At 46.2% G+C, this 26,717-nt stretch overlaps 1 protein-coding gene across 3 annotated transcripts in view; it reads left to right on the forward strand.

The window, feature by feature from the left end:
* The window catches only part of LOC144138789 (putative helicase with zinc finger domain), a 74,452-nt gene that overhangs the window by 25,936 nt on the left and 21,799 nt on the right, over positions 1-26,717 (forward strand). For all 3 annotated transcript variants that reach the window (XM_077671258.1, XM_077671257.1, XM_077671259.1), the window contains exons 10-17: positions 714-824; positions 2,240-2,355; positions 3,732-3,944; positions 10,685-10,820; positions 13,349-13,481; positions 18,061-18,179; positions 21,552-21,914; positions 26,098-26,205. In XM_077671258.1, coding sequence (XP_077527384.1) covers positions 714-824; positions 2,240-2,355; positions 3,732-3,944; positions 10,685-10,820; positions 13,349-13,481; positions 18,061-18,179; positions 21,552-21,914; positions 26,098-26,205 — 1,299 coding nt within the window. The remainder of the gene's footprint in view (positions 1-713; positions 825-2,239; positions 2,356-3,731; positions 3,945-10,684; positions 10,821-13,348; positions 13,482-18,060; positions 18,180-21,551; positions 21,915-26,097; positions 26,206-26,717) is intronic.

A 26,717-nucleotide genomic window follows, 5' to 3' on the forward strand; every position in this document is an offset into this window, starting at 1 on the left:
GTAGCTTTGCCACGAAGCGGGCAGTTTTTGTTAACAGGCCATGGAGACAGTGTAACAGCTTTGCGTGAGCCAAATAATAGCCTTGGCGAAGTAAGAGGTGCCAAGTTTACACGAACTGAGTTTGATTTGGTTGGATGATTAGGAAAGACTAATATATAGCTTCTCAAGGCACTTCCCACACTCCTCTATTTATGTCGCCAGGTGACACTGCCAAATTGCCAACAATCCTGTGCAGATCAACTAGTGCCGCCAAACAAACACACGTCCGATACGTTGCTCTAGGAACGTGGCACTGTGCAACTGATCACAGTGACACAAGTGCCACTCATTTAATTTTATTTGTCTGTTTTGTTCATTATCTTTTTGGAACATTGCAAATTCAGCTGGGCTAAAGTTGTGTAATTTTACCCACGTATAATTGACAGGTTAGTTAGAAGCGTGCGTAGAACTTTTGGCCATGCCATTACTCGGATGAAAATTGCGCTGCAATCATGTGGGTGTAGCCAGTGTCTGCTGACGGTGTTTTTTTTTGTCGTCTTCTCCGCTAAGTAAGTCGAAACAACTTTTGATATGTCACAAGCCTGTTTGGAAAACAGTTAAAAGGTTGGCTTTGACTGTATATGAGGAGTGTATGATGTGTTTGAGGATTGTATCTTTAAAGTGTCCGGTTCTTTTGCTAGGCTGCCTGTAATGGCTGTTTGAATGCACTGCAGGTGTTCGAGCTGCCTATCCACTTGATCCAGAAGCACTGCGTGTATATCCGACTGACCAAGGGGTGCGTGCAAGAGTTTGGGCTGAAGCCACGAACCAGCTTTGACGCAGAGGTGAGTTTTAAGTTATCGCAACACTTTGTTCTTTCTGGGCGTGCGGGAATATACGTTTTTTTTCCCCAAATATTTAGACTGATCGCCAATATTTTATATTTACTTTGATCAGTAAGATGCCATTTAGATGTATTTTTGTGGTTTGAAAAGGTGCTGCACTTGTTGCACAACAGTAAAAACTGGAAAGTTCGACAAGAAATATGAGAATTGCGTTTATTGTGCAAGCTTGCTGGGGATCAAATACTGTAAGGTCAACGCTGAGAATGGTTAGTCTTACTTGATAAAGAAAATCTCCATGGTGTAGTCTTTCTTATCAATTTTTTTCAGGTGTTTGTGAAAAAATGCATCTATTATGGCGTGTGGCTACTTTTTCTACGTCGTTGCTTTTTTCTTCATTTTGGAGCTTTTGGAAAGGCTAGAAAAATGAAAATGGATGATTGTGAGGCCTCTTCAACTTTGCTCGTGGAATTTAAAAAAAGAATGTAGTGGTGACACCTATCTGCATACACGGCTTCTTCTCATGAAAATAAAATTTACATGAATTTTTGATTCGCAACCAGATACAATGAGAGGGTTGGTTAAAATGAAGCATCGTTGTCTAAAGTAGATGCAATCTACAGACAACAAACAACAGAGTTTGCAAGTTGTAAAAGTGGGCAAAGATAAGTGCAAAAAATGCAGGCAGGGCATTCCATGTTGCAGTGTGGAAGGTCTAATCTTCATGTGTGCGCTGTCCTTGGACAAACACTGCAGTCTCTTTGCATGGCTTGCTGACAGTGAGGGTTTAGTTGTTGTTGGGTGGTGAGCAGTTTCCATCACCATTTTGTGTCGGCCGAGTCAAATCGTGACTTTCTGTAGGCGCTGTCGTATGAGAACTGACAGTGGGGGGAACTTGTATTGGGGAAAACGTTTCGCAAGGCCCCAGTCCTTTGTGTATCTGTGTTCACTGTCCCAAGTAAACTGAGCTTGACCTCGGGAACCCGTGATGTTTCTTTCCGTTGTGGGTGAGCGAGGGTGGAAGTGGAAAATGCTGCTCGGAATTCTCTGGGCCCTGCAGCTACACTGTTTTAGAACCATCACACTGTGTTCTAGTTGGGAAAGGAATGGCTCTCTGTGGGGCGATATTGCGAAGTTATGAGACAAACAGGGTGAGCTACGGAAGAACCATAATCTCGCTGTTCACAAGGTACAGCTCTGCAGACATGAAGTAATACTAAGCAAGCGGGTAATGCTCTAAATGCTCTTTGGAAAATGGTTTCTCTTTTGAGGCTGGTAGTTCTGTCACGTCCGTGCTCCTACCCACCAACTGACCTCCGTTCTCTTCTCATAACCCTGACATGCCTTGCGCACACTCCCTTCTTGCTGCCTCCATTCGTCCTGCAGTCATCCCCGCCACAATGATCCTGTGCGTGCAGGTCCAGTTCCAGCTAGACCGGCTGGCCCTGTGCCGGATGCACTATGCCGTCGAGAGGCTGCCCACGACCGGCCTAGTCCTCCCCGACTTCCGCATCCGGCCCTCTCCGTGCCCGCCGTGAGTGTACTTGGATGGTAGAAGGGGGCTGCAGTTCGGTTCGCGTGAATTGAGGTGTGCATGAGTTAACGAGGCATCAGTAGAGCTGGTGCTAGGCAGCTGGAACGGGAGGTGCCTAGACTCTAAACGAGGGAACAAGGACCAGAGAGACAGCGACGTGGGACAGAGCTTGGTCCTGTGCTGCTGCTCTTCCTGTCCCCATTCCCTTGTTCCACGTTTAGGCACCTCCCACTCGAGCTGTGCGCACGAGTGTCCGTACCCTGCCATAGCACGTGATACTTGTGCTATGATGGTCGGCTCTCCCTTATGTAGAGGGGTCCCGCTGTTGCCTGCTGGCAAGTTCATCTGAACAAGCCGGGACGGCATGTTGCTTGGTTTGCTGCCAGGATGAAGCACTGTAGTGTCAGGAGGTCCAGCTTTGAAAGCCAGCTAGAAGCAGGCCCAGGAAGTTGCTTGAAAAAAAAAAAAATTAATGAAAGCTTGCGTTGGATCAATGTGTGCGCTGCTGTGCTATACGCTGAGCCCATTTAGAGTTAGCTCTATTGCTCTGAAAAAATGACTCACTGGGGAGGCAGCTTATTGCAGGCAATAGAAGGGGTCTTATATCAATTTATAAAGGGCATGCTTTATTAAGAAGCCTGCATGATATTCTACATGTTCCTGTGGAGCACTATAGGGACCAGGCGGCCGTTGTATGGCACCACCATCGCTTCAGCGAACAGCGCCGCCCATGGCGAACCGCTCGTCAGTGGGTGGCAGTTGGTGCAGCTTGCAAAGTGAGATAACCACAAGGACTTTTTTCAAATCGGTAAATTTTGAGCGTGGAGGTGACCATTACGAGGCGGGCCATGTGTGGGATTTGTGCCCATACTCGGTAATTACAAATAGTAGACGACGCTCAAAGTGCCAAGCTGGAAGTCAAGCTGGAAGTGCAAGTCCGTTCGTTCGTGCAAATTTTTCATGCCAGCATGCAGTTTCACGTATCGAAGAATATATTGCAGCTAAATGTTCCTACAAAGCTAAAAAGTGCAGCCAATCCAGGAATGCTGGTCTTTGGCATCCTTTGGCCTTTGGCTGAAGTGTTGTGTGCAGGTTTGCTCCGACTGACCCGCCACCTATAGCCACTTGCTTGCCAGCTGCAACGTCACTTAAGCCTTGGCATAATGGCTGCGCTGTTCTCAATTTTGCTTTCAAAATGATCAATATCTGACAGTCGTTCACACCGTACATACGCGTATTTCAGCTCGTAGCTTGTGTCTCGCCGTCTTTTTGTGCAGACTGTATAGAAACAAGGTTTTCTAGAGCTCCAAATTTCGAGTTCATTTTCTCCTTAACTGATTGAGTTTAATGCCCGTGTCTTGTCTTGGCTTTGGCAGTGAGTGGGAGCAGAACTGGGACCCCCGCCTCAGCGAGCAGCAGCGGCTAGCCATGGCCGCCATAGTGTCCCCACACCCCGTGTTTGGGGTGCCTCCCATCCTGGTGCAAGGTCCCTGTGGCACGGGGAAGACCTTCGTCCTGGCTCAAGCACTCGTCGAGGTCATCGAGCGGCAGCCAGGCTCTCGGGTGCTGGTTTGCAGCCACTCCAACAGGTGGGCAGTGTCTTACGTGGACACAATCGCCGAGAGGGTACTCACGGTGAGGGTGCTGAGCAGTATTTTAGCGCCACACATCATTCCCCCCCTCGCCTGTCCCTTGTTTTGTGAGGCCTTTTTTTGCGGTACATGAATACAGTGGAACCCTGGTAATCGGACTTTCAAGGTACCACACCAAAGCGTCGTTAATTGGGGTGTCAAATTAAGGGTAAGGGTGAATGCTGGCCTAGTAGACGGTCTCCCGCAACTGGTGGGCTAAGAACTTATCTAAATTACTATATTCAGCGCATTCTCGCGTAATTTCTAAACCTCTGGCTAAAATACCGAGTTTATAAAAGAAAAAAACTCAATTTGTGCCCCTCCCCTCCATGGAATCCGTGCTAGCCTGCCAGCCCTGTGCTTTGAGCACCAGATAGCTGGGAAGGCCAATGCGACCTTAGAAATTTAAAGGGACACTGAAGTGAATTTGTCAAGCTCCCGTTTTTGCTTGCACTGTGTAGACTGGCTCAAATTAGCACACTTTTCATCGTTTATCCGGTTGACTAATCGGTAATTATTTTACAAAGCGCGAAAGAAGAAAAACTACCATGCGCGGTTTGCGGTGGCCGCACCAACTAAGCTGTGACGTTGGGAGGAGGGGGCACCGTGATTGGACGATGCCCAAGGTTAGCAATCAAACAAGTTTCGGTTTCGGTTCTGTAAAACACGTTTGACATCCGATGGCATTGTTGGATGGGCATTCTCAATATCACAGTAATCGTAGTACCGCGCTTCTGCCATGTTGTTGACTGTAAAATGCATAAGAAAAGCCTCCCTGGACGGCTTGGGATTGTAGCATTCATTAGCTGAGCCCTACGCAGTGCATGAACGCCCTCCGCGTCCCCGCAGACGCTCAAATGCATGCGCTTTTCCCCCATATTTGGAGCTTGCCTCACTCATGCCTGTATCGTAAAAAGCGTGTTCGCACCAGGCCAAGGGTCTGTTCATTCTGGCATGTGCCCACTGCCTGCAAGCAGTCGGTGCTTATGGCAACAGCACGCCAACGAGAACTCGCTAGCGTGCCAGTGCCAGCCTGCGCGAGTTCTGTGGACTAGTTCGTGGAGCATTGAACGTTGCGGCCCAAAAAAATGTGAACCCAGTATAGAAAACATCAGCGAAAAACGAAATAATAAAAAAAAAAGCACGTACCCGCGGGGATTCGAACTTGCGACTGGCAAAGCAATTCGGGTGACATACCTAGCGCACCAGACAACTAGGCTACGGGCGGGTGATGCCGATGATGGAAAAATAAGCTCTATAATGTATAACCAGTTTACACTTTTATTTAGTTTTAGTATTTCAAGCAGCTTCGGTGACTATTTGTTGTATTGCGCTCGTGCAGTAAGCGTCCCCCGAGTTTCCACAATAGCTTACATCTAGCAATTGCATTTCGTAGACGGAAAAGCGTTCGCAGATGCGTAGTCGTGCTGCTGACCGCTCTGCTTGTTCGCCCAGCGCAAAAAAGTGCTTCCCGCACCCTAGTTTTACGCTGTACGATAAAAATATCAGTTGATTTTATTTCCTTAGTACCTATATTGACTTCGCTGACTCTTCTCCCCCTTCAAGAGGCCTTATATTTTCCTACTGGCGTACCAGACAGGGAAGCGTCGCATGTGCGCTTGTGCAGCGCTTGTGTGAAGCGACCTTGACTTGGAGCTGGATACAGTGTACAAAGTAACGAAGTAAAGAAAGGCACATTCTTCCATTCCCAAACGCGTTGTGGCTTAGTTTCAACTGATCGAGCGAATTGCGACGACCCGTCGGCGGCCGGCGGACGAAACGCTGGGCCGACTGACTCGGTAGCGGAAGGTCGGCGAGCCGTGCAGTAGCGCAGCCAATTGCCAGCTCCTCTCCTGCTGACGTCACATGAAAACGCCACAGAAAATGGGTGAGCGTAAAGAGAGGAGGACAGCATTTTCGAATTGATTTTTCTACTAAATAAATTCGCGTAAACGCGCCCAGAGTGGTCGAAACAGGGCCTAGGGACTCCGGACTACAATTTGCGCTCGTAATCCCGCATTGTTTACAAATCACTTCAGTGTCCCTTTAAGGGGAAAATGTGAGAGAAAAACTGCCAAGGCCAAGCGAAGCGAATGATAGTACAAGACAGCGGTGGAAAAGAAGGCAGGGCAGAAAGGAACGGAGCGATAACGCAGCTTTCAGAGACACTTATAAGCGGAGACCGAGGGGTAAGTGGGGTAAAGGCTGGAAAGAAAGAATTGTGGAGCAATGTGGAGGTCGAAACAACGATCAGGGGGGAGAGAGCGCTGTGAAGAGATGAAACTTGGATCGATTGGGCGAGGAAAATGGCTGTTCGGTCATTGTCAGGGCCTGCGGCGTATGTGTTTTCACAATCATCGGCTTGATGGGAGCTTGAAATTCGCGGTCCGCCAGCCACCTCGTGCTTGACTTCTTGCAGTTGGCACATTCCCGTTCTGCTGCCGCTAGGAGCCGTCTCATCTTAACTCCCACCCATTAGCACCTGCCTGCTTGCTTGCATCTCTTCGGCAAGCAGTCGGGCCTGCCTACGGAGTTTTGCGCATCAAGCAGTGCCAAACGGGGGTTCAGAATAAAGAACTGTCGGGACGAGGCGGCAAAGCGGCGTAAAAGATGGGGAAAAACGCCGGTTCATCCCTGCCAGGGTCTGTCGTATGAAGTATACCACATGCCCCCCGAGTGTTGTATAATCAGGGTTTTCAATGTGCTGTTTCTATGGGGAGTTTGCCCGGACCACGGTGATGTGTTGTGAGAAGCGGGTTGTCGTAAAGCCGGGGTGTGTGTAGTCGGAGTTCCACTGTACCACGTCTTATGATGAGGAGGATGTACAGGAGCATAGAGACGCTCGCGAGCAAACAGCCGGGCAGATTTTTTTGCTTCGATCAAGGCTTTGCATCATATTCTGTGACTAAAAATGGAGGAAATGGTGTGACGGGGGTGTTTTTTGTTGATCGGAGTAATAAGCGCGCAATTCGAACTTCGAAAATTCAGACATATGGATACTTCAAACTGTGCAGTTTGTTCTGGCTGAGTCTCCATAGAAGCTTGTGTACTTGAACCAGACTAGGTTGTGGCACCGATAATTTGTACTACGAGCCGCCACACTTGTGCCTCTTTGTCGGGCTTACGGCCAGAGAAATGCACCCAGTGGTATTTCTCAGCCGTGTGCCGTAAAAATTGTGGCCTTTGCTATTGGGCACACACAAGGCTATGTAGAACGGAGAAGGCAGAATAGGGTAAAGTCGCACCTGGCCCTTGAAGATGCAAATATAGGTCGAGCTGGAATAAATGTCAACCCCCGCGGCCATGAAATTGAGAAACAATTACGTACGTATCACCGTTTTATTGAGGCTATGAGCACATATTTTGTCTAAGGTTACTCATCAGAGCTGGCTAAATCTTGTCAGGCGACTGCTTCTGTCCAGCACTCTTTCAACCAGCAATTCGTACAAAGTACAGTTCAGGGAAGTTCTCATGGGGCACTTCTTAAACACTCGCAAGATGATGTCTTCAGGAAGCGAGTGCCAGGCATGGGACACCCATGTGCAGAGCATCGCGGGATGTGGTCTTGCAGGCAGCCAGCAGGCGTCTTAGAGTTGTCGCCGGCTGTCCATTTGTTGAGACACATCGCATGATGTTCGCGGAAAAAAGTTGCCACCTTATCCTTCAGTTCTTGGGGCACAGCTTGTCATCCCCGAAACAAACTCTTCGGAGCGCTGCATACCGAGAGCTGCTCCTTTGCGCTTATGCCGGGAGTGTGCCCTCTTTTGTTGCCTGAGCTACACTGGCCGAAGTTGAGCAGTTTCACGTGGCCGTGCTGCGCATGCACGAGTAGTAGTGATGTCTCATGGTGCACAGCTGGCACGCCGCAGCCACCGAGGCCGCAATCGGATTGGATTGGATTGGATCGGATTGTAAATCGTTTTAACTGCAGTAAGCATGATAATCAACTAAGCCTAGGCAACCAGGAAAGCTAAGAATAACCAGCTGGACCTTAGTATATCCTGGCATAGCGGAACTAAGCCACTGCTAATTTTCAGTGACGCCGAAGTGCCGCTTGTCAGACATGTTGCCGTTGGCTTGGTCATACTTATAACGTGTCTTTTAAAGCCATGGGAAACTGGTGCCAAGTGCCTGAACTTCTCTTGAACCAAACATGCTTACTGACGAGTGCAGAAGCAAAACGATGGCGGTGCGTCTGATTGGTGTCGGTGGCAATGGTGCCTTTGCGGTTTGGATGGGCTCGATGGGCTTCCCTGTTGCTAGATTACAACTAATATTAAGCCAATGACCGGTATATACCGTCGAGGGGCGGCTTTTCGGCAAATATTTTGTTAATAAAGCTCGACCTACCGCATTTACACGATTGTAAGTCGACTCGAATGTAGGTCGACCCCCAAAAATTGCATCTCTCTCTCAAAAAAAAAAAAAAAAAAAAAAAAAGGGCACCGCCTGAGAAGCTCTTCCAAAGAGAAGAGCTCTTCCACAAAGAGAAGCTCTTCCCTCAACCCACACGGTGGCTCTCCACAAGAGCAGCGCGCTCGCGGTATGCACGGTAGATGTTAAAAAAGAAAAGCTTTTGTATAAGCACCCGAAATAACCATGCTCTGTGGGTTGAGTGGGAAGAATACATTCGCTGCGAGATGACAACCATCGAAGCAACCGGCAGCGGCCACTGCCGTGCGATACCAAAACAAACATGGCGGCTACGTTAGCGCCGTGCATTGAATCAAGGGATTCGCTAATGCTCATTTTGTTTATTAGAGACGAATAAAACGCTTCTTGACGCGTTTTTGCACGCGATTCGTGCGCGTCGGCGTTGCACGGGCGCCTTTTTGACGCCCGCGTCAACGATTTTGCGCGCGTGGCACCAGCTTCTACTGCTTACGGCCGCCGCCGATCGGGGAGCACGGAAGAAGAGTCGAGTCCGGCTGTGCTAAGTTCTGCCTCGGTATGACGCGGGACGAGCGCGGCAGTGGTAGGAGCCTGACTACTTGCCCCAATGGGGAGGCGCGCTCTTCATGCCGGCAGTTTGAAAGTGCTCGGGACAGCCGGCTGACGCCGCCGGAGATGTTTAGGTGTAACACGGTGGCGGGTATTTGATTGGCGCTTTCCCTAGCGGCGCGGATGATGCTTTATAGTGTCGTTTTCGACCACATTATCAGCTCCTTTCCTGCACAAACGCCTTCGTTTGTGCCTTCAGTGATATCTTAATTAAAGACCGGTTGGAAGCAGTCGCTGGAGCTATGCCCACCTCTTTGCGGCTGGTGACGCCGCCATGTTGCCGCCGCCGATCGCGTGCGCGGGTGGCATTCGCGGCAGCGTCAGCGCGGCGCATTTCCGGGAGCAGAAAACACCCCATGCGGTTCACACTTTAGACTATAACCATGGGAACGAGGGTGCAAAGCTGTCCCCACCTCGTAGCACCCCTGATTTCTCGTTTCTCTTTCCGTTACTAACGGTAGACGGTTCGATTTTGATTCTAAGTCGACACCCCAACATTGGATTGTCAAATTTGAAAAAAAGGGTCGACCTACAATCGTGTAAATACGGTATTTCCGACTTGTAGGTTACTTTAATCAGGACGCGAGTACAGTGTTGTGGGTGGTGTTCTGACCTGAGAAATGATGTCCTCGTGTGTTGGAAGTGCGGAACCTGTCGCTGCCAATCAAGGACGGCAGGGGTGAAGCACACTGCAGCTGCCACTCTAAAGTCATGGCTGTAAGGAATGCTGCGCATCTCTTCAGTTTTCAAGAAGGAAAAGAGGAGGCTTTCAGGTGGATTTGCGCCTTAGAGCAAGAAGTGCTAGCTGTCTCCTTTAAGGGCAACAGGCAGGCTCCAATCACAAACTTTTTCAAGCATCAAAGCGTTCACCATCAAAACACTTCACTGCATCCCTGTCACAGTGTGCTGTCGTTATTGCTCCCTTTCAATAGTTTGAACTTCCATTAATTGGAACCGAGTTGATGTTGCCTTGTGGTTTGAATTTACAAGCTTTTACCACATTGAGATTTGACATCTCCAATGAGCATGGGAGCTAGAGTGGCAGACAAGCTTTGGAACATTGTGCGGCATCCTTCGGCAATATCTCACATCGCTAGAATTATTCTTTACACCAGTTTTTGGGGAGAAAAGGGGTTGGGCTGCTTGTGCTATCTCTCTTGTGTTCCCGCTTTACCCGCCTTGGTGGCTCAGTGGCTGATACCCAAGGATGGATGGGGGATCGATCCCTGACAAGGTGGCCGCTTTTCAGGTGGAGGCAAGAAGTGAAAATGCCGGTGTGCTGACATTTGGGTGCCTGTTAAAGATGTCCAGTCGGTCGGAATTACTCCGTGGAGCCCTACTTTACTACAGCGGGCCTTGTAGCCGAATGTGTTGCTTCGGAGCGTTAACCTGGTTGTGAAAATTAGGCCTGACTTGGCAAGGTAGTTGGAGTGAAAATCCTGATCCTGTGAAGAGACTTTTTTACTTAGAATTTTTTTTACCCTTCTCTGCAGAAGTGTACCCTTTGTAACAGATTACCCTTGAAGGGCTTGAAAACCAACTTTGCAGATTACTTGAGTGCCTTGAGGAACGTGGTAGGTTCTTTTATCCTGCAGTAAACCTGAACGAGCTAAGGATGGTGGTGAAGATGATTTGAGTCGTTCAGCCTCATTGGCAGAGGTTGTAAATGCAAAAACGCACTTCTTGCTGTGCTGCAGTGCGGCGGATCTGTTTGTTCTTGACTACCTGGAGGAGGCAGCGTTTGACCGGCCGGCGCTCCGTCCCCTCCGACTGGTCGACAAGTTCCGGATGCCGGACCATGTGGACCTCCGGCTGCTCCCCTTCTGCCTCGAGGTGGGGGGCTCGTTTGAAAGGGGGCCAATGAGGAAGGGGGGAGGCTTGTAACGAACCTGGCGGTAACTAAATGGCGGCCAGTACAGAAAGGTTACGACTTAGTACGTTTCGAGTTGATAGTTATTTGTTAATTTCAAATTGTGCGTTGGTCAAGATAACCATATTAACGTGAAGACCTTGGGTGTTTCATCAAGCATGAAAAGTGACCGTAGTCGTCATTGGTGTCAACACGAACGCTGCCAAAATAGCCTAGCGGTTATCAAAGAATGTGAGTGCGCTTAAATTCTCGGAGAAATATTTTGTGCAGAAGAAACACATTTGCAAGGTGTTCCTAGGATCATGTATTCGGTAATTTAATTCCTGTGAGAACCAAACACACTTTTGTGTGTAGGCTGCTGTCGAGTTTAGACGTCGAAAGTGACTTTGGTACGGTGATGTGCAGTTGAGGTGGAATTCTCGTTCCTCGGAGTCCACAGTACCTGGATGTTGCCTAAATAGTTTGTAATATACAGTTACGATTTAGAGCCCCTAAAGGGGGATGTGAACACAAAATACAACTGTGCTCAATTTGAAAAACTAGCTTTCGGTGACTCTCTCACCTCCATTCCAGCCACAGAAGACGCTTGTTTAGTCGCAAAAATGCAGACATAGTATACAAAAACATTCAAATGCCGCACTGCAGTGACGTAATATACGTGGGAGGGATGTAATAGGAAGTACTAAAATTAAACACGTTTATTCATATGTTAACTGCACGTTATTAGTGTCAAACGAAACTTGAGGCCCCAGTGTCTTGTTTCGTGGGCATGGCGCCTGCCAATTGCACAAACAAGATTCTGTAATATCACACGGAGGCGTTGCTGAAAAGTAAGTGGAGGGTCACCGCTGCTCCATCGGTTTTCCTCAATGCCTCAATTACTTGCTTGAAGTTTGCGATGAAATTGGTATCACTGTTATCAGCACAAAAGACTTTTTAAAGAACCAAGTTTGCAATCTGCCTCCATGGCTTCTTCCATTGGTGTCCACTAAGGTTTACAACAAAAGAATGAGTGCCTGCGGTGAGCAGCTGTAGAGGTTGATGCATGTGCTTCACGTGGCATTGTACAGGACCTTCAATGCTCAAGATGCCTGTTTTTGGCCTTCACCTTTCGACCTTTCGATGAACCGTCGAGCATGAATTAAAAGAGAAAAAGGAAACGTGCTGTAAACAATCCAAACAGTACAGCATCCAACTGGCTCGCTTGTGTGTTATGTTGGCAAGAAGAAAGTCTGCCTACTTTGAAGAGCTGTTGCTTTGTCACTGCCCTTAGGAAAGCACCAAAATCGAGTGATTTGAAAGGCGAGACTCCCACTTTTCTGAGGCTGGCATAGTACCATGCTTGATAAAGTCTACCATGCCCATAGTTTTATAGTGGGGCTCTTCTCTCATGACTCTCCGACATTTATTTTTCTGTATGTGTTATTATAAATGTTGCATGATTTAAAAAGCAAACAAAAGCATCTTCACGACTAGTAAAGCATTCAAAATATTTAAATGAAAGAAAAAGTTAGTTTTTTACAACATTAGCATACAAAAAGGTGGTGCTGGTGTCGCTTTTTGGTTTAGACAGGAAGGTAGCCTGGCTTTGAGGCTGTCTGTGCAAAGCAATCGTCGTTGCCGGCTTCATTCAAATTGGAAAGGGGTTGTATGGCGGACAGTTCGATTTAAAGGAGCCATTAAGAGAAAATACAACTTCGTTTAATTTGAAAGAACTAGGATTCAGTATCTCACTCAGCTCCATTAGAGCCACAAAAGATGTTTTTTAACGGGGAAAAAAGCAAGAAGTATTTAAAAACTTGCAAATTTTGCGCCACAGTGACGTGTTATGAGCAAGAATGACGTCATACGGGCCAACAATAAAACATAAATTTCAGTGCGTCAACTGCACGTTAGCATTCCAGTGATGCGGTCATATGGAACTAGTGGCCCCATTACAGACGTCCAGTCATGTGTCGTCACGACAGGTCAGTTAGGCGGCCGCCAATCGCACAAACAAGGTTCCGTGACGTCATAGAAAAGTTGTGGGAAAGTGGCTAGGGGGTTGCGACTGCTTCACACGTTTTCTTTAATGTCTCCGTTATTTGTTCAAAGATTGCGATGATATTGGTATCATTGTTATCGGGGCTAAGCAGTCTTTCTAATAAACCCAACTTGTATTTTGTCTTTATGGCTGCTTTAAAGTGGAGACTGGAGCGCACTCTTAGAAGCTTCTTGTGAGACAAGCAAGAGAAAACCCGTTAACCATGTTTTGTTGACTTTGACTTCAGGAGAGAGAAAAAAAGTCACGTGAATAGCCAAGCCAAGCCAAGTAGGAGGGGAACATTGCTCATTGCCATGCCAGTGCCGAAGACAGTACGCCATTGCAGGGACATATTTCCTTCTAGTGTATATCAGTATGAACCTCCATGACTGTAGCTGTGGTCATTAGACCAGTTTGGACGGTACTGCTGCGACAGCAAGGGCGTTACCGGTGCACCGCTGTTTACAGATTCCCCAGGACCAGCAGTCCAAGGAGGGCCCCTGGTTCCGGCAGCCAACGAACCAGGAATTAGAGGAGTACCGGGTGGTGGTCACCACACTCTTGGCCTCCGAGATGCTGATTGCCAGCGGGCTCAGGCGAGGTCAGTCGGGGCATCTTCGCAGTAGGACGGGTCGAGGCCGTGTTTGGTGAGGGGCAGGGATTTCTTGGAAAATCTTTGAAAGCCCTTAAATTTGAAAAGCTTGTTTTCAAGACCTCAAAAAGTCCTGGAATCTTTACTGACTCTTGAAAATACTCCGATTTCTGGAATTGCTCTCTTTAATACGGAAAAAAAAAAAAAAAAGCAACTTGAGGTTATGTAAGGACGAAGTGTTTGTTGCTTTGTTGATCTTCTTTAGTGAATTAAAATTTGAATTTTGTACCACACATACAGTGCGTATCTGTGTAACTCAAACAAACAATTATGACAAATATTTGAAACAGAAAACGTCGCTGGAGTCATCATTTCAGCGAGGAGACTGGTCTGGAGGAAATTCTTGTTGCTGAAACATTGGCTCCAGCAACATCCTCATTTTCTGTTGATTTCAAATAATTTCAAGCGTCTGTTTATCTGTTTATGTTTATGTACATGTCTGTTTATGTCTGTTTATGTATAGCGCATAAATCCGCACTATAAGCGGTACCACACTATAAACATAACATGCACAACTCCGACCACACCACAATATACCTTTCAATCGTTGTTTGTTTATCATCGCTGTAATGCATGGCACTTAAAAACAGATGCACGGTCTTAATTTCATTTCTTTTCTTTTCTTTTTTCTTTTTTTACATCAGCTTACCGTATTTACCCGGTTCTAACGCGCACTTTTTTTCCGAAAAAAATAGGCCGAAAAATCGCATGCGCGTTAGAATCGGATACAAAACCGAAACTGCCGAAACAGCGGAAATTTTGTCCCACACATCGCCATCGCCATCTCAAGATGGCGCCACAGCTTTTAGCAACGATTTTTCGGACGCACCAAGTATTCTATGGCAGGAAGCCTAGGCGCCTAGGTTTTTCTATAAGCGTTCACACAAATCGTCAAATCGTTTCACTTGCGCGCTTGATAACAACAATGGCAGCAGCGGCACCCACGCGTTCAAAACGAGTGGTCGGCTGAAGCTTGTACTTCTGGAGATGCTCTCGGGATGGGCGTGCGAGGCGTGGGCCATGATACTATCGACCATGGTTGAACGTTCGTTCAGAAGTGTGGCATTGCGAACGCGCTTGAAGGCACCGATGCCGAGATGTTGTGGTCAGCGGAGAGCGACGAGGAGGGAAATAAGTGAGATTACTTCGGGTAATAAATCGCCCGTTTCTCTCGCATTCATTTGTCTGGGTCACAAAGTCCCGTGCGCGTTAAAATCGGAGGTGCAAGTTTTTTTGTTTTTTTTGCCTGGAAAATCGGGTGCGCGGTAGAATCGGGGGCGTGTTAGAATCGGGTAAATACGGTATGCTGCAGGGTTTTGCCAGCCGCGTGGTCTGATTTTGTGTGCGCGCATGTGTGTGCATGCTCATGCGCGTCTGCAGTGTCCACTGCATTGCATGGCGGATGCTTTTTTTTTTTTACCCTAAAATGATGCCCCATTCGTGCCGGTCGACTTGCAGACCTGCCAAAAGACCACACTATCAACGGTATTACGCTTCAACGGCCAACCGCATTTTAATTGGTATGTTTATGCATTGAGTTCTATGGGAGGCGGGCCGATGGTCACAAAAACCCACGTTATATCCGGTCCCACACTCTAAGCGGTTATGTTATAAAAATGGTCTACACTGTATGTAGATTTCTGAGAGGAAGTGTGGTCCTTGAAAAGCCAAACACAGGGCGTTGAAAACCCTGACATAGCAAACCAGGACGAAGAAATCTCTGCGTAGTTGCCTGTTGGCCAATTGTTTGTGCTGAGTGGTTTCTCAGTGAAGGAGCAGGGTGAAGACGCGGTGGAGACAAATTACAAACTTTTTGTTCACTTAGGAAGAACTAGCCTTTGGCACTCACTGAGTTAGTTCCATTGTATCTTCAAAGCAATTTTTTTTTTTTTCCACTGGGAAAAACGTAGTAAAAATTCAAAACTTCCAATTTAGCGGTACACAATGCAAGCAGTGACACAATAAGGGAAATACTAGAAGTGTGATGATCAGGGTGGGAACTCCATGTTACCATTCAAGAGGCACGATCAGGCCGAACCAGCAACACAGCTGTAATCGCGCGTCGTAGGTCAGTGGCCAATCGCACACGCACGACCCTGTGACTACACAGCTAAGCCTGGCCAGGAAGTGGGTGGGGGTCATGTCTTTTTTTCATTAGTATCTCGACAGGGTTCGCACAGGTCCTTGAAAACCTTGAAAACCCTTGAATTTAGAAGTGTCAATTTCAAGGCCTGGAAAGTCCTGGAATTTTTAAACGGTCCTTGAAAACCCTTGATTTTTCTTGAGAGAACCAATGGCCCTATCTTTTCACAGGAATTTAAAGTGTTTGCCGTGAATTTTAGGTGTTAAAAATGTAAAGAAACATTGTAACAATCAAGTTTCAGTGTATTGCGTGAAATTACGAGTTTGGTGGATTCTCATTATTATGAGGCAACATTGGGAGCAGCACTCCTCAATAGAATTCATGTCACGATACAATCCCATGAAAGCCGGCTTCTGTTCTCTAACTTGCATGTTCCATCTAGTCTGTGGGCGGCCTTTCATTGTGTGTTTGCTGTGCCTCATACGCTCCATCTGCGTTTGCTTTTACGTGCAAATGGTGGACGTGTACATAGTTCATCCTGCCTTGCAGCAACACTTGCTGAGCTAATTTCAGCTGATACTCTTGCTGTCAAAGCACGAGATGCAGTAACATTAATGAATGAAGTTTTGAAATCAAAAAGCCTCAGCAAAACACCAAGAAAATGCAAAAACCTCTAAATACCAACTCTTAAATAAAAAATAAAGCTAGGAGAGCATTCAAGAACCTGTTAGTGCCTATCTAAATGTGCACTAATGTGCTTAAGTATTGGGCAATAACGAAATTTTGGATTGTGTTGAAAAAGTTATAAATAATTCCAGATAAAACATAAGATGCGGACCTTGAAAATGTGTTTTCTGGTCCTTGAAAGTCCTTGAAAACCCTTGAATTTTTGCTTTTGAAGCTCGTACGAACCCTGCTCGATTATTTGTTTGGATTTTGCGGTGACATTGGACCAAGGTGTGACCACGGGTGTAACATCTTCATGGTGCCTTTAATGAATTTGGTCTGTGCACCATGAATGTGTGCACTTTCATGCCCTCCGTGCAGCCTTGCAGAGTCAGAAAACCTTTCTTGATCGGTGAGCATTCCTGCACAGAGGAGGGTGACCGAGTTTTTTTCCTGCACAAGTTGTGCTTGGCGTACTGCTGTGCAAACTGAGCTGCACAATGAACGCAGGTATGCAAGCGGAGAAATGTGAGCTTGAATTGAATTTGACTGGAAATATTGAATGGTGAAATTTGTTATTAAGTTTAGCTTGACTTCCTCAAAAAAAAACAATTGCGAAGCTAAGAAATTACTGCTATATGTGTGCGCTTGATCCAAATTCTATCTAAAAGGCAAAGTGTTATTTTATTTGAAACCTACCATGCATGTCTATGTAAAGGCTGCACTGTTTTTTTTTTTTTTTTTTTTTTTTGCGACTCGTCTCTCTCTCTCTCTCTCTCTCTCTCTCTCTCTCTCTCTCTCTCTCTCTCTCTCTCTCTCTCTCTCTCTCTCTCTCTCTCTCTCTCTCTCTCTCTCTCTCTCTCTCTCTCTCTCTCTCTCTCTCTCTCTCTCTCTCTCTCTCTCTCTCTCTCCATGCTATTAATGGAAGGGGAAAAAAATTTTTGTCAAAAAGGCCTTTGCCAAGCACTGCCCAGCCTAAAATGAAATGTACAAGTTTATATATTTTATTTATTTATTTATTTATTTATTTATTTATTTATATTCATTCATTCATTCATGAATGCATGCATGCGTGCATGCTGGCAGGGAAGAACAAAATCCTTCTTTTTGGTTTCGGCTGTCCGGCTTGTCGTCTGTTGTTCCCAGCAAGGCTCGCACGTCTTGCACATTTCTGGATGGCATTTTAACTCAAAGTAAAAATTGCCGCAGATGTATATATTTATTCGTGGGATTGCTTGGCCCAGTTGGTATTGGATACTTTGTAGACCTAGTGTTTTGTTTTCACTCTCCCCGTGGCCTCACTTTACAAGGACCATTGCCAAATGAAACGACCCCTCTAACATGGTAGTAACAGAAAAATCGGGGTCTATTTTTGGGCTGCATCGGTGCATGTGATGCATCTTTCTCATTTTTCTGTTTGTTTATGTGTATATGTGTGTTTTGTCGGAGAAGGTGATTTCTCCAAGTTACGTTTCTCCCACCCTTCTGAGACCTTGTACCAAGATCATCGCAGCATGAATAAATGAACAGGATAAATCCTTTTTTTTTTTGTGATACCCTCTTGTTCACGGGCTGTAATTGCCCGACGTTGAGCTTATTTCCCTCTCTGCTGTGAGGAGTACTTTCCTTTTCTTGCACCATATTTCTCATCTTGGTAGGAGAGGGTTATTGCTGGGAGTGATTTTAAATTTCAGGGCCTCGCGACCAAATGTGTGCGTTCCATTAGATGCGGGGAATTTGCTCTAACGAGCGTTTCCGTCCCTTCCTTCCTTCCTTCAGGCTTCTTCACGCACATCTTCATTGATGAGGCCACGCAGGCCATGGAAGCGGAGTTCGTCCTGCCTCTGGCCCTGGCCGACGAGACCACACGCATCGTGTTCGCTGGCGACTGCATGCAGGTCTGGAACCGATCCCAGTGCGCTCTGCTGTGGCCAAGGCGATAGATAGTAGTAGGGCAGTCAGCTTCTCTTAACTCTTTCGTTACGGCGGAAATACGGCCGATTTTGAGTGCTTCCACAAAACTATTTTTTTCTCTTGAGCTAGTGGACACATTTAGCATTTCTATGCATACAATTGTAGCTTATAGATTGCTTTTACAAGCACATACCAACATTTTTGTGAAAGGTACAATTACTTAGAGTTTATTAGTCAAATAATCAGAAAAAATGCACAAAAAAGTATACTCGTAACGTATATAGGCGATTGTAATGAGCCTAAAAATTATTTTAGGTATTTTAAGACATACAAATTGTTGCTACATTTCTTGGCTATGATTCAACATATATATCAACGCTGTACACCAAGTTTTGTATTTTTGTGGGCCCCTCCAACTATCGGAACTGACGGCTGTGCCACTCCTCGAAGCCACTCGAGTGTAAGTCGGTCATGCATCCAAGCACACTTTTTTGTGTTCTGACACAAAATCCTCACTTGAGTGGTAAAAAAACTAGAAAAAAAAAATCCAGGGAAGTGTCGCGCATCGCTCCGTAGTGGTAATCTGACACGAGTGCCAGGCTATCATGAAGGTAATAACGCGATATGACGCGGCGCATTTGGCAAAATATCCCTACCGTACGTTGTCCAGAACCTACACATCAATATAAAGCAGCAGTCAGATAGGAAGCCCGTTTTGTTTATAAATACAGTGGGACGCCGTTTTCACACAACTCGCCACTACTGCGGGTTCAAATTTCACTCTTGGCGTGGCCTCTGAACGCGAAATATCAACAAAACATGGTGAAAATGAAAAATGAGTTGTCAATAAATACGCCAGGTGGCGTTAGTTGTCCACCAGGCGCCGATTTTAGCTTTCGCGGGACGTTTGAAATCATCGGACACCGGCGTCCGATGGCCTATGGCGCCGTACTGAAAGAGTTAAGGGGGGACACTGATCTTGAGGATATTTTCGTTATTTTTTAACCCATGTGCTTGAGATTTACAGATGAAGTGTATTTCAACATCCTGAGCACAAATGTGCAGTCAGTTTTCGTCTATGGGGTGTAAGCTTAGAGTTGTGCAACATGTTATGTCACTCCATTCCGGGCAATTTTTTCATTATCTACCTACGAAATACTCGAGTAGCTTTGATCCCTTTGTGCTCTACAAGGTCCAGGGAGTGCAGCTATACCACAGCACTAATTTTAGCATGGTTTCTGCAAACGCTGTGAAATTCGTAAATGTCAGGTCAGAAATTTACAATGTTTTTTGTAAAACTAACTGCATACAATCTTGTGCCAGCAAAAAGAAATTCTGTACTTTTGTGGTTTTATTGCACTGTTCAGTTCATAAGCTTTCGAATGCAGCAAAAATGATGTAAATCGAACCAGTAAATCCCAAGATATTGTACCCTACAGCTGACCATGTGGGAAAAAAATTGGTTCTGAGAAGACAGGGCGCGAAGCTTGTAAACGTAGGCAAAAATGGTCATTTAGGAGACTTCAAAGGGCAACCGATTTGTGAATGCTTATGATACAGCTATGATATTTTGCAGGTACATTCTTTAGGACCTGTAGACTGCAAATAAAATTTATACAGAAAATTGATTTTTTGACAAATTTTCGGTCCTCAAGACCAGTGTCCCCCCTTAACTCTTCTCGCACTATACATACGGATGCCAAAGGTCAAATAGGGTGACCTAGGTCATGGTGGCTTTTATCCACGACACTGACTCAAAGATTGGGGCAACTCTGACATGTGGCTTCGTTGTGTAGCTCCATCCATGTTTTAGTCCTTATGAAAGTGTTGAGTTGCAGTCTGGTCTTATTTGTCCGGAAGGAGATGAAGGGTGTGTGTCACGTGCTTTGAGTGACCACCTATTACTGCAGTGATTGACACACTGGTGCCCCTATCCTAGGTCAGGTGTGTGCGATTGGGGAAATTTCTGCTCGTAGCTAATCGCAGTAGACTAGCTTCGAATAAAACCCAAAAATTCAAACGATGAAATCGGTATCAATTAAAGTTAAACCTCATTAAATTGAACGCGGATATCTTTAATTTAAGCTGATACCGAACTGTTGCTTCATTTGCGTGTAGCATTTTAAATTTATCAAAATGGCTATCGTATTCGATATGAGTATCATATCGCATCGAATTTATCATGTAATGGATGCAGTGAACTCAACAGCCACAAACTGGGCCCATTTGTGAGACAGGCAGCAAGCTTTACCGCAACACACTGCAGACAGCAGTGGTGCAGAAGATGTTAGCAATTCTCGCGTAAGACACTGTGAGTGGCATTTCAACTGAACAGCTTGTGGCACTCCGCTAACTCGTTGCAACCCCCGTAACCTTGCCACCTGGTTGTGGTTTAGTGTCACGGCATGGTGACAAACTCCAAGAAACTCGCATTGTTCACATTTCCAGTTAAACTTGCAATCGCCGTATTTGCGCGTAAATAGCGCGACCTCGAATGTAACATGAGGGGAGCACTCTTGGCCCTTCCAAAAATGAAAAAAAATATATATACATTACAATTATTACGCGAAGTAATGCGAAGATGTCACGAGGCCCACCGGCCTTAAGTGCTAGCTCTGTGGCTTTGAGTTGCACGAGCTCAGCGTGTGCGGGCAAAAACTGGCTGTGATGTTGGCGGACGAATTCTGCCAGGTCATTCTCGAGTTTATGGTAGCAGCCATTCTTGGGTCCACAGAACGCTCTACAAGAAAGGTATTTGACGAAAGAAAGGCGAGAAAAAAGCTCGCGCTATGTTTGAGACCGAATATAATGTGAGGGGCGTTTTGGAGGCACAAATCGCGAGGAAAAATTCACGTTCTACTCGTGCCAATCGTAGAGAAAGGAGACAAGTCTGGTGTCACTGACATGTGTTGCATACCGGGAGGCATCTTGAGGACATTGCTGCTCAAAATGAAAAGTGAGGTGTCAAAGCCAAGGCTACTACTCTGTGATGTGCGATGTGTTGAAACACCAGCATTTGAAGATGTAAAGAAAGCACCGCACAGGTGCAGCACTGTAACCCGCTTTATGGCAATGAAGCGGGTTACAGTGTTGCAGTTTTTTTTCCCATGTAAGTGAATAAGGTGTTTCTGTAAATGCCTCAAGTCGTGTAGATGCTTCAAGTGGGAGCACTTAATGGGTAATCTTACTTGGAAACATGATGCTGCAATAACGAAGTCTTTCATAAGTATTGCCAAGGGAAGCTTCAAAGCGCGCAGGCTGACTTAAGCGTCCTGGAGGATTTTCTTTTCGTCTTTTTGTTGAGTCGTTTTATTAACAACCCCCTCCTGTTGTTTCTCTATCATGCCCATGCACAGCTCAGCCCAGAGGTGTTCTCACCGTTCGCACGCGATCACCACCTCCACGTGCCTCTCCTGGAGCGCCTCCACAGCGCCCTCTGTCCACCTCCTCATCCTCTGCTCCGAGATGAGGATGAACCTCCTCCCTCTCCTCTTCCACATCCATGCTGGATCACACTGGTGGAGAACTTCCGGTCGCACGAGGCCCTTGTGCGCTTCGTGTCGGACGCCTTCTATGGGGGCAGGATGCGTGCGGCGGTGGCCTCGTCGGACTCTGCACCACAGCCCCACCCTCGGTTCCACCCGCTGAGCTTCTTTGCCGTCCGGGGGGTCGACCAGGACCAGGAGGGTACCAGCACCTCCTACTGCAACTCCAAAGAGGTGGGCACTGGTGGTACTCTCAGTGGTACTACTCGAGCACAACTAATATACCGTATAATGCAGAATATAGGTCGAGGCGGAATATAGGTCGACCCCTTACCTTGTAGCCGAAAATTGCAAAAAAAAGATAATTAGGTACCAACCATTGTTTTATTGAGACTATAACTTGTTTCGTCTCCGATTACTCATTTAAAACTGTCTGAAGTATCGTCGGACGACTGCTTCTGGCTCGCTGTCGCCCACACAGCAGGTCGTCCTCGATGTAGTCCAGGGAATTGCTTATGCAGCACTTCTTAAACACTCTCAATACGATGTCATCGTGAAGCGAGCGCAAAGCATGGGACACTCGTGTGCAGACCGGAGCGACAGCCAGTCTGTGCAGGCAGTCAGCAAACATCTTGGGGTATCCATTCTTAGAGACATCACACGATGCTAGCGGACAAAATTTGCCCTTTTGTACAGCAGCACAGGTGCACAGAGCAGCGCCCATGAAACAAGGCCTTCCGAGCGTTGCATACCAAGAGCTGCCCCTTCAGCTAACGCCGCTAGCAACACTTCTTTTGGTGAAACCGAACTGGCGCAAGGCGGACACGTCATTGGCCTTGGAAAACCCCCAACTTTTCTTTTAAATGCTGCTGTAAACTGGCACCAAATGCCTAAACTCATTTTGAGCAAGAAGAAAATTGCACGCACACATTCGCCGACAGCGAGAGAAGCAACAAAACAAAGATGGCGTCGCGTCCGATTGATGGTGGTGGCGATGGTGCCTTTGGGGTTTGGATGGGCTTGATGGGCTGCCCGGTCGCCAGATAACTGCCAGTGACTGCAATATAGGTCGAGGGGTGACTTTTCGGCAAATTTTTCTGTAAAAAATCTCGACCTATATTCCACATTATACGGTACTCTTGGTACCTGAAGAGTTTGGTTGTTCGTGTTGTGGCACCTTTATTCGCAAACGGGGAGGCTGTGGGCCGGGGTGGACAGGAGGTGAGGGGAGGTAGCGTAAGTTCATATTGTTGGGGACTGAAGTATTGGCCTTGACAGGGTTCATTGTAGAGCTGCGCCAATCCGCTGAGGAAAGTGTTTGGGTTGAAAGGCTTAGTAGGCCGTAACAAAGCAACGTCTCGTTGAGACAAGGACACACCACGGAAGGACAGGCTTCTTCCTCGAGAGTCTTTGTCCTTGTGTGAATCTCAGAGGTGCCAAATACTTGCTCCACGATGAGCTCAGTTTGACTGAGATGGGGCATTCTTGGCTCGCGCAGCTCGAACCTTTTGCAGAACTCGGGATTTCAATTATTTGAGAGAAAAAAAAAAGAAAAAAGAAAGACTCGGGAGGGTGAAAGTTTGTAATTGGTGTTCCCAAATCTGGATATCAAGGAGCTGAAGTTTGAACGAAATGATTGAATTTGTGGCTCAAGCAATTGCACATCCCTACTGAATGTTGCGGTCTACTGCATATAAAAACTACCACGCTGCGCCTGTCAGTGGGACCTTTGAGTTCCAGAGACTAGTTTTAAAGATGGACTTAATTTGCAACACAGTATAGCAAAGGGACAGCAGATGACAACTAGGTAGTAGTGGCGGGCAAGTATTTATTTTTGATTTTGAAGAGAATAATGCTGTCCTTTTAATAGTTGCAAATCGAAGCGAGTATTTTTGCTATTTTCACGAAGAAAACAAATATTCTACAGGCTAGTCCACTTGTAACAACATTCGAGTGCCAAGGAAAATTAAATCTGTATAACCAATTGTAATAAGCGAGTTGTGAAAAAAAAAAAAAAGGCGAAACAAAGACCAAAACATTTTATTCGCATGCGAGCAAGGTCGTGTGCTACTAGTTTGCAGAAAAGATGCCGTAGTCTGCAAGCTTTGTTTGTGCTTCACGCGAAACTGGCGGCCACCTTTTTCACTTAGCTGCTGAGCAAGGGGTCCTTGGCGAAACAGTTTTTGAGGGTCCGTATCGTGTGTTGGGCCTCTTGTGAACAAGACTCGACCTGAATAGGCTGCGCAACAACCGTGCTGTCAGAATGGTTACTGTCACCGCTGTCCGCAGCATGTGTCTGCACAACGATCGCCTCTTCATCACAGTCGACTTATTTTCTGAGGGGATGCAAGGTGCATTGCGGCTTTCGTTGCGGGTGTCTGTGCGGACTGCCGGCGGCCACTCGCATTTTCGGTGCGCGCTTTAACCGGATTCAGTCGATGTATCCAATATCGCTGAACTGGAGCTTTGTAATAAGTGGCTTATTTTACAGTAGAAAGCATACAAAAGTGGACGGCGCCATAGGTGTTCATCATTATATCCGCTGTATAGTTATAAACGGTATCGTTGTGAGTGGACTCGACTCTGTTGGTCTAGCATACCTCAGTAAATGCAGCCAGTAGAAAAGTGCAAGGCTTGTTTAGAAGACTTTTTAAAATCTTTTAAAGACGCAGAGGCTATCCTGCAGCCTTTAGCTTTATTTTTATATGGCCAGCCATGTTTTATCGCTCTTGGTGACTTCAACCACATTTAGGTGTTTTAGTGTGGAGGGTATATATTCCGAAAAGTTAAAATTAACACATTACTCTTTAAAAAACACATGAACAGCAGAAAAAGATTTGTGGTTCAATTCGAAGCTCATCTAATCCAATCGTGGTTTGCTTTGCATTCTTTTTGAAAACAAAGATCTCTTTTTGCATGGCCCTGCTTTACGTACATTTGGTGATGTTAAATGATTTGTGTTACTGTCGTCACTGAGTGGGGACAAGAAATGCCAAGCTCTGGCTGTTTGGGTGCATGCAGCCATGCTTTTCGTTTTTTCTTATTGCGGCATGTGTGGACGGTAGGTTGCAAAAAATACATATTTTTAGACCTTCCTCTTGTTTACAAAAAAAAAAAAATTGTTACCAATGCTGTTTATACACCCACAATAACCAACTGGGTTATTGCAGCTCCACTAATCACTGTGGGGGCAGAAATCTTTCGTTGCATTAACTGAAAGTGCTATTTTCACATTTCGTGGATAAAAAATTCTACTACAGTTGCTAGGTTTAAACAGAAATTTGGCTTTAAGTGATACTCATTTACCAAGGTCCCACTGTGTTTGTTCTGTGCGATACAGCAATCTGTCATTAGTGAAAGGTTGTAGCATTAATAAGGCCCGTTTTGAGTGCGTAAGAGAGCTGTAGAGTGTTTGAATTGAGACTGCATGAGTTGCTGAAAGCCATTCTGGTCCCGAAATTCCACCATTGTCACCGAGACCCGCGCGTTCAGTGAGAAGGCGTGGAAAAAGTGCAAAGGGGCGATAAAGACAAAATACTACAACTGTGCTCAATTTGAATAAACTATACTTTGGTGAGTCTCTAGCTCGCATCCTGGCCACAAAAGGCTCTTTTCAACAAAAGTAAATGAATGTTGAGAAACTCAACTTTTGTGCTGCAGTGACCTAATGCGGGGTGGCAATAAAAATATATTTATCAATGTGTTAAATGCACCTTACTGCTCAAGTGATGCGATCAGAGAGGACTTGACGCCCAGGTACAGTAGCCCACTCATATTGTTGGGCGGTTGCCTACGTCAGGGGCTGCCAATGGCACAAACAAGATTCCGTGAGATTGTGGAGAAATCACCGGAATGTGGTTGCGTAGTAGTCTTCACTGCTGTGTCTGTTCGAAGTTTGGGATAAAATTGATGCTGTTGTTGTTGGGACAAAGCAGTGTTATTAATGAAGCAACCTTGAAATTTGTCTTGGTGGCTTTCTTTAATTTTTAAGTAAACTCTGTGAAACTTGTCACTCTTGCTGCTTTTTTTTTTTCCACTAATTCCAAATGTGGCATTATTTTTTGAGTCAGTCAGTTGGTTCCCGAGTTAATTAGAGATAATTAGTCATTTTTGGAGGAACATTAGGCAAAACAGTGTTTGTTGGTCATAAAACTGCAATCTTTACATTTTCCAATACCATGAACCCTGTTGAGTGCAGTAAGAGAAGCGGTTTTTTTTATGCACCGCTTGGAACTAATTTCGCAGCTCATCAAACGTTGGTGGCACCAGTGGCAAGGAACCATTTTGGAATACAGATTTCGAACACCAAAGTTTAATGAGCTGTGAAGTTAGTTCGAAGCGGTTAGTTCGAAGTTAGTTCAACAACCATGGAAGCCCTGCATTTCAAACGCGCCTTCATTGTGGTGTGACCTTTCAGGCTGGCGAGGTATGCAACGTGGTCAAGCAGCTGGCGGAGAGTTGGCCCAAGGCCTGGGGTCCGTGCGACCTGGCGACGATTGCTGTCGTGACCCCGTACTATGACCAGGTGAGCGTTGCTTGCTCCCCCTGTAGAGGCATGTGGTTGGGGCCAGTTTTGGATGCCCCAGAGTCTGTTACCTCTTATTCTTATTCTTTCTGAAATGGAGCTTTATATGGAAAGGCAAAAGGAAAATATGTTGGTCCCGCGTATGTTTTATCTTCCCCGGCCACAGAAAAGCCCCTGTGCACGTGCAAAAAAAAAACAAAAAAAAAAGACAGGTTGGAGAGGAGTTTGAAGTAAGGGGAGAGAGGGACTGGCTGGGTTTATAGACAACGTAGCTACTCTTGCTTCTGACATTGGTACTGGGAACGGTGTATCAGAGGGAGTGAAAAAGTCTCTCCCGCAGCAGGGCATGCAAGCTGCGGGAAAGACTTTTTGCGTAATTGCAATTGTGAAGGTTTGGAGGTTCGTCATTTACACTTTGGGCGAATTTTCCACGCCTAGGTTTCACGTATTGTTCGTGTCTACGAACAAAAAATGCTGATGCTCAACGGGTCTTTTACAGCACGAGGCTTTCT

This window comes from Haemaphysalis longicornis, unplaced genomic scaffold (genome assembly GCF_048455015.1).
Source record: "Haemaphysalis longicornis isolate Haplotype H1 unplaced genomic scaffold, Haemaphysalis longicornis Haplotype H1 scaffold_5, whole genome shotgun sequence".
Classification (NCBI taxonomy): domain Eukaryota; kingdom Metazoa; phylum Arthropoda; class Arachnida; order Ixodida; family Ixodidae; genus Haemaphysalis; species Haemaphysalis longicornis.